At 36.0% G+C, this 8,261-nt stretch overlaps 1 protein-coding gene across 3 annotated transcripts in view; it reads right to left on the bottom strand.

The window, feature by feature from the left end:
- Positions 1 to 1,498: 1,498 nt before the first annotated feature.
- The window catches only part of LOC117317785 (DNA topoisomerase 2-alpha-like), a 61,934-nt gene continuing 55,171 nt past the window's right edge, over positions 1,499 to 8,261 (bottom strand). For all 3 annotated transcript variants that reach the window (XM_033872716.1, XM_033872715.1, XM_033872714.1), the window contains 2 exons: positions 5,847 to 6,028; positions 1,499 to 2,978 (listed from right to left, as the gene is read on the bottom strand). In XM_033872716.1, the coding sequence (XP_033728607.1) occupies positions 2,838 to 2,978; positions 5,847 to 6,028 (323 nt within the window). In that variant the 3' untranslated portion in view covers positions 1,499 to 2,837. The remainder of the gene's footprint in view (positions 2,979 to 5,846; positions 6,029 to 8,261) is intronic.

Below are 8,261 nucleotides of genomic sequence, written 5' to 3'. Positions count from 1 at the left end.
TATGGTGGCTATCATAAATGTTGCAGGAATTTGAATTTTAGTCAGGTTCATAGTGGCCATACACAACTCATTAGTGAAAAACCTTCCTCAATGTACTTTTTTGTTCAGAAGTAGTTATGACAAGATGTTAAAGATGTGTTAGAGGAAACTTTAGAACCATACATACATGTTCATTCTGGAGTAGTGGTGGCCATTTTGAATGGATCTGAATTCCTTTGGAATAAACTATGGCCATGCCTTACTTAGTAATAGTGGTCTTGTGTCCATCACTTCCATCCTGGACTGGAGTGTAGCTATAACAACACAGTATATTCTACATGACCTTTCACATGTAGACTTTAAATATTGTCTCAAGGTGAATACATTTACAGTGACCTCAACCTTTGATGTATTGCATTAACATTACAGGTCGACCGTTGTTTGTTCATTAAAGGTTACACATAATGCAACATGCTTTTCAACAAGCATACTGAGTATTAAGCAATATATGTTTCCTACTAGCACCATGATGTAGTTGTACCGAGAGAAATATTTATAATATAAAAGTATGTACAATTCGTATCCATGTATGTAAATACATTGCGATCCAGGTATTCATATCATCTAATAGATGACCACAGTGATCAGGATATTGGGCCGACTGTCACTGCGCCATTGAAACGTCTTTTTTTTTTAAGAACGCCGATGTGACGCAGCAGTATAAGCTGCGGGTATTTATGGCTAGGCTTTTGGGTGCCGTAGATCGCGAGTTCGAGTCAAAAAGTTGTCTTCCTTCTTCATTTGTGTTTCTAAGCTATATATGTTATTACATGTGCGGGGGAATTCAAAATATCTCTGCCATTGGTCGCATAGCGTTCTAGTGTTGAATGTGATACAGTCACGCTAGTATCCGCCTTCGGCCCACGTTTGCCAAAGGGTTCATTGTGGTTTCTCCAGTTACTAAAACATTATTCTTATTGTATTTTATTGTATTTCCAGTACTTCTTATATATATTATGTGATTGTATTTGTAATTTTTTGTGTTTTGATAAAGGGGCGGATTGCCTCGAAAATTTAACAAGCCTTATTGTTTACACTGTTTGAATCACTTCTTTGCCCCATATAATCATTACAAGTAATTCGTATCCTCCATACATTTATGTGAGGATCCAGTGTTATCTGGATTATACTGTTCATATTACTTCTTTGACCCTCATGTTATTATAATATGTATACTTATCGTGACCATAACCTAAAAAGCCTGAAACTCTAACTTGTTTATTATGGTTAAGTGTCCGAACCCCGAAACTTGTGGGAGATATCTTGGTTCTTTTGCAAATGAAGTCGCTAGAGTACCGATTAGAATTTTCAAATGAGATATCCCAGATCAGTGAATGATCTCTACTAGTCCTAGGAGACACTGAACTTTTTAAACTCTTCTCTGCTTTCTCATAACAAGCATTCAATTAATTTACATTAAATCTTATCCGACAAGTCAACTAAAAACACGAACAAGTCACTGTTTGGTGAATGATTTAATGACATGGACAAAGTATGCATGAAATGAATTCTGTTTTGCACAATAAAATGATCATCATACTCTCTCACACAAAACATGATGGAGAGAAAAGATAGGAGAGTGACAGAAAAAGGTCTAGAAATCTCATGAAAGGCTGATGTTAATTATCTAAAATTCAGCAACAAACTGATGATATACTGTGTGTAACATTTAATAATTAATGAGATGGGATGATGATGACTAATCAATGGCAGACAACCAACTTTAGTCTCGATAAAAAAAGTTCTTTAACTAAAACTTCTTAATATGATGAATAAAAAATAATGTCATGATGCTACATCATCATCACTGTAACATGTAAATGGTCAGGTCAACTTTTGTTCCCCACAATTGTCAACACAAAAAGACACTTCACTTATTTAATGTTTTAAGAGCAACAACTTATTTTTCCTCTTTCTTAAATGACTACACAAAACTTATTTTAAGAATAAATCATTGAAAGTGATGTGTTACAGTTCAATATGTCGTATCACTATTTACAACAAAATAAGTTAATTTGGAAAATAAATGTTCAATACTTTAAAACATAAAATGGTAGTAAATATAATGCGCGAGACTTTATATCAAATTAGCTTCTCCTTTCCTAATACCTCCTCATAAACATCTGTGTAGTTTGAAGTACAGCTTGATAAGGGTTCGCCCTTGTATCACAGACCTGGCGATCATCAGGCTGTATACTATCATTAACCTTAACAAGAGTACACCTGTCAACTCGAAATTTCAAAGCTGCCTATCTGTTATATGATATCATTTAAATATTTCTGTAATGGCATGTCCTTTCAAATATGAAAAGGAATTTTTCAAACGTTTTTTCCGAGTTACAAATGTCCATACATATTACAAACCAGGTATGAATTATCCACTTAAAAGTGATTCAAACAAGATGCACAATCTCCTGGTGAAAATAATTATACGTCATTTCTGTTCCAATAAATTAATCTCTTATTACAGAACACATGTCTTCAGATTCTGTCCTCTTCACATCATACAACAGTGCAGTAGGCTGTCTTTACATATCCTTATGTGTATCTACCACTGCAACAGTGCACAACCCACATAGATTAGAACAGGTCTGGTTTGAACTGGAATAACATGTCACTGATAGTCATGTCATTCAATATTTGACCTTACATGAACACTGGGAAACCCAATTCTCTATATGGTCGTTTGAGAACATTGCAGCCACTTCTGCTTAGCAAGATCGCTTAGTAAGACCTTACACAAACACTGAATGGTCCAACCAGCAGCAAAAACCTTTCAGGTATTGGTAGTTATATGTTCAATCCATATCACTGTCACCATCCTCGTCAAATGTGTATTTGGCAACATTGCGCACCCGTCCTGTAGTGGCACGAGGGACATACACCTCATCTGCCATGTCGCTACCATCATCGTCACTGGAAAAAGCCTTCTTCTTGCTCTGTGAACAAAGTATCAGTAAGACATGTTATCACTAAATTCTTCAAATCTTATTTCCACCTATTACATAACTACCCTGTAATTGCCGTAACATCCATAACGGCTGTTCCAGGAAAACATGTATGGGTCCCCAAAACAGCAGTTTAACTAGAACTGTCGCCAGGATGGCTGACTAACTATGCACATCTACACATGGTCCTCTATATTTGTGTGAAGTTTCATTGGAATCAGCCCATCGGTTTAGGAGGAGTTGTCCGGACAAAATGTGTCTACAGACGGACGGACAACCTGATTCCAGTATACCCCCATAACTTTGTTGCGAGGGTATAATAAACAAGTACTAATTGTAATGGGAAACCATAACAGAAGTCCCAAACGCCCCCGCAGTTGTACCATTGTGTTTCCAACCCTAAAAATCCCTATATACCTATTTTCGTTGAAATTGAGACCAATTGGAGGCCAGTTTGTTAAAATGTGGAAGTGAATTATGAGAGTGACAGTGTCCAATGATGTATGTACTTACACATCAAAATTTGACAGTATTCAAATTTGGACCAATCAGAGGCCAGGATATGGTGTCCAATTTTGTTGAAATGTGAAAGTGAGGTTATGAAAGTGACTTGTCCAATGATGTACCTATATACCAAATTTCATCAAAATTGAAATTGGATTATATCTAAATTTCAACCACTAGATAAGTCAGGAGCTATCTACCACATCCAGTGTACAGACTGTCCAGCTACATATGTAAGCGAGATAGAGCTCTCCGGAAGAGGGTCATAGAACACCGCAGGGAATCATCACCTGTGGGAGCACACATAAACCACTGTTCCCACTCCTTTACGGCACAGAACATCAATGTTCTAGACCAGGACCCGTGCTGGTTCCAGAAAGGGGTTTAAAGAGGCTATCTACATCTCGGCATCTAGACCCACACTCAACCAGGACAGGGGACTACCATCTACCACCGGTCTACGCCAGCCTGATTCAGTCAAATGACTTAGGGTTAATACCTGGGTCATGTGACTGAATCCCATACCAGATTAGTCTGTAGCCCCTGACTGACCACTGTTAGGGCTGAAGAAGGCCACCAGATAGTGGTCGAAAGCTACCCGTGAGTAGAGTCTATTTGTTGAGTGACATTGTAAAAGATTTTATTTATTATTTAGTTTAAGGACTTTTAGCATATTTGACTCCTGCGACCTTGAATGAAGGCCAAGGTCATTAATTTGAAAATGCAACAGGCCCAATATGAGGTTTCTTGTCCTCTTGGTTAGTGAGAAGAGAAATCATTTTTAGATTTTAGAATATTTGACCCCTGTGACCTTGAATGAAGGTATATATCATGAAGGCATCTATAGGCTGATGCAGCCAAGATTAACATTAGGGAAATGGAAGACTGCAGTGCCAAATGTAAATTTTTTACTTTCCAAGTTTTGTTTTATTAATGGCAGCTGTTTATCCAGTACATAATATTAATGCCCATTTTGTACAAAACAGGATTTGATATGATAAATTAATGGACATAAATATTAGATTTAAGGAAAAGAATCATTGTCAACAATTTGTTTTTCCTGTCAAGTGTTTGACCTCACAATACATTTACTTCAAGAACTAGTCTGATACTTCAACTCTATGTATCCATGCCAGTCCACAAGCAGTTCAGTTGAAATGAATGTCTGTTCATAGCAGTGAGATTTTTACCCAGAAAATGATGTCTGCAGAGCAGCAGATGCTTTACTCTTTAATATAGCCGTCAGTTTGTCCTGTGGGTTTATAAATTCTCGCATGCTTTCAAACATTAAAATTGCTTCTATACCAGGGTACTGTTCACAAAAAAGTTGATATGTGGGAGGGTCATCAAAACTTCTATAGGTGTGTCTCCTTATTTCAAAGTGCCTTCCCCCTGTCCCACATTTGTTTTTTGTTTTTTTTTTGTAAATTGACTGGTCTATTACATACCAACCTTTGTTATCAGTGTGATAACACCCATTACATATCTACACTGTTATCACTTTGATAACACCCTTCACATACTCTTGTTATCAGTATCTATCAGTATCTTTTCAAAGTGCCTTCCCCCTGTCCCACATTTTTTTTTTTTTTTTTTGTAAATTGACTGGTCTATTACATACCAACCTTTGTTATCAGTGTGATAACACCCATTACATATCTACACTGTTATCACTTTGATAACACCCTTCACATACTCTTGTTATCAGTATCATAACACCTATTACGTAACTATTATCTGTTTCCTTTTATAGATCTCACATGAGTAATGTGGAATTTAATGTTGTGAACCTATTTGGAAGGCGAACCAATTCCATATGACTTTGACACAAGCACAAGATCCCATCACATAATATAATATGTTATATGACATGTACTAATTGTAATAAGAAACTCTTACAGAAATCCCCCTAACAGCTCCCATATTCCTGAAGATGCAAATGTGGTCTCTATGGCAACCAAATCCATGCGGTTGAATTTGCAGTCCCTTAACCCTATTAACCAATTTTCATCAAAATCAAACAATATCTAAATTTTGACCAATCAGAAGACTCTATACAGGTACTATGGCACCCAAACCCATACGGTTAAATCATAGGTCCCCTTATACCCCTATATACATACAAATTTTCATCAAAATTGGACAATATTTAAATATCGACCAATCAGAAGCATTCATGTGGTTACTATTGCTACAAAACCCATTACATTGAATTCAAAGTCCCCTAATACCCCTATAAACTAATTTTCATTGAAATCAAACAACATGTAAAATTTTGGGGCTATAATATGCAAAAATTCTCAAATTAGTTTTCCCTACAAATTTATTTCATGGTAAAACAGACTTGACTTTTACCTTTGTTGCTTTTTTTGCTGCCTTTTTCTTTTTGGGCACAAATTCATCTTCAGACATATCAGAATCAACAAACTTGGCAGGTCTCTTGCTTGCTGGCTTTTTCTTTGGCTTGTCCTCACTGTCCGAGTCTACAGATTTCTTGGTCTTAGGTTTTCTGGGTTTCTTTTCCTTGGGCGGTAAATCTGAAATACAAAAACAAAACTGATTCCTTGGCACTGCAGAACTACTTACAATCAACTGTATGTTGCCTATAAATCACAAGGAAGTCTTGTCATTTCACCAACAGGAACAATTCATTTCCTACTACAATGTTTAACTCAACAAGAGTCCCATGGGCTTAACAGTCACCTGAGTTTTGAAATATTTCAGTTAATTTGACCCTTTTTGGCACCACCATCAGTCCAGGAGGTCAGTCAGGGACAACATGAACATACCATCAAATACTCCTATGTATATGAGGTGTTATTTAACCTGATTACATTGGTGGATATTAGGACCTCATATTCCATCAGCGTGTGTTTCTTGTAGCTGCCAGCGCCCTGATTCTGGGGCGCAACAAAAAAAGTTTCATAAACCATCTAAAACGATAATATATCTTACACCTATGTGTCACTTACTTGTTGATGAAGTATTAATCCATTTATTTATAAACTGTTGATGGACACCTCTTAAATATAATTAAATCCACACAAATTCACTTTCAACATTAATATATAATATGGAAAGCAAATGAAACATCATTAAACTTTCACATTGTTTCATTTGTTTCGTCTATTTCAACTCCCAATTTGGATGAATCGGAAATAACCCAGAGGTCACCATCAAATCAAGTATGGCGTATATTTAAGTGGGACCTACGCTTAAATGACAAGAAAGGGTCATTCACTGGTTTTTGGATACAGGTATGGACATAAATTTTGTAACTGTATATTCATATCTAAATAGAATAAGGTAGGTCACATCGTGAGACAAAAGTTTCCTGTCGTGTTAACCTCTAATATTATTGGAGTAACCATCAAACTGTCATTCCATGCTGATAATGTATTGGAACAAATTTTAACAGAAATCAGATTGTCAAAAATGTGTTTTCCCCTATATGAACTACAGTAAAGTTTACCCCTTCCCCATATAATTCACAATTTTTCTTGACTTTCGGCCATGAAAGCTTCCAGACAGATTCCATAGAATTATGGTCAGGCGATTTTGCAGAAGTCGTAAAAAATGTAAATTGTTTATGGACGGACAATGTACGACAGACGAAAGGCTTTTAGACTTAAGACTTCCTTTCAGGTGACTTAAAAACTGCAGTCAACCAGGGGTAAAAACGATGAAGAGGAACATTATTGAAATGAAATGTTGCCCTTAAAAATAATGAATGGACAAGAGGCCCAGAGGGCCTGCATATCATTCACCTGGATATTTCATTAATTATAACAAAATAATCTCATATTCAAGTAATATTTCAAATATTTTCCTTCTTTCAAATAGCCCCTTCCAAAACCTGTTCAAAACTATAGGTGGAGCAAACCCTATCATTTTTGAAAAAGGATTCTTAAGGTGTTTTGCTATATTTCCTCTATTTGGCCCCCTTTTCAAGTTTTCTCCTGCCCCAATACAACATTAGATCTCATTTGACTAATAATGCTCCTTAACTAACTTTTATCTAAATCCATTCAGTTGTTCAGGACTGTAGGAATTTAAACGACATAAACCAGTATGCATAAGTAACCATAGACCGATGCTACAGAAAAACCTGTCAGTCTATGCAAAATGCCAGTAGGGTAGACCTGATGTCTAAGCAATTCTTTTGCTCATGTATGTATGACAGACAGAAGTAGTCTTAATTATGTTATGTAAATAAATATAACATATATATAGATAACAGGATAAGGCTGTCCACTGTATAGGTAAAGGTGCCATGCTGGGCCCATAACCCCTAACTGAAGGGAAGGGTCTGTCCCCCATGGTGACCATATGGTACAGGAGACTTTCTAAGCTAAAGTCAAGATAGTTGAAGAGGTTGTGTTTGTTTTATATTGAAAACAATAAATAACTTAATAACTATTTTAATGTGGACTATAATATCCATACCATTAGATGCAGTAAGTGGTCTAGAATTTATACATTGTTTTATATGACAACATAGTTTAGAAGCTGTGTAGCCTTTACTGAAATGTACAGTAGATGGAAGTCTGTATTTCTAAGGTAACATTTATACTTAATAATGGTTTTATGTAATTTCTATATCAGTAAAAAATAGAAGAAGTCCTCTTTTAGATAAAACTTTTATATTGATTGTAAATAGAAAAGTTTGTTTGCTATGACAAATGAAACTAGTGTAAGAAATACAAACTGGTTCTTTCGAGCATTATCCAGAGATCCCTAGGGAGTCTATACTGGGTGTCCTCCCAAGGG

Source organism: Pecten maximus, chromosome 19, assembly GCF_902652985.1.
Source record: "Pecten maximus chromosome 19, xPecMax1.1, whole genome shotgun sequence".
NCBI lineage: Eukaryota > Metazoa > Mollusca > Bivalvia > Pectinida > Pectinidae > Pecten > Pecten maximus.
This window is presented reverse-complemented; position numbering and strand designations above follow the sequence as displayed.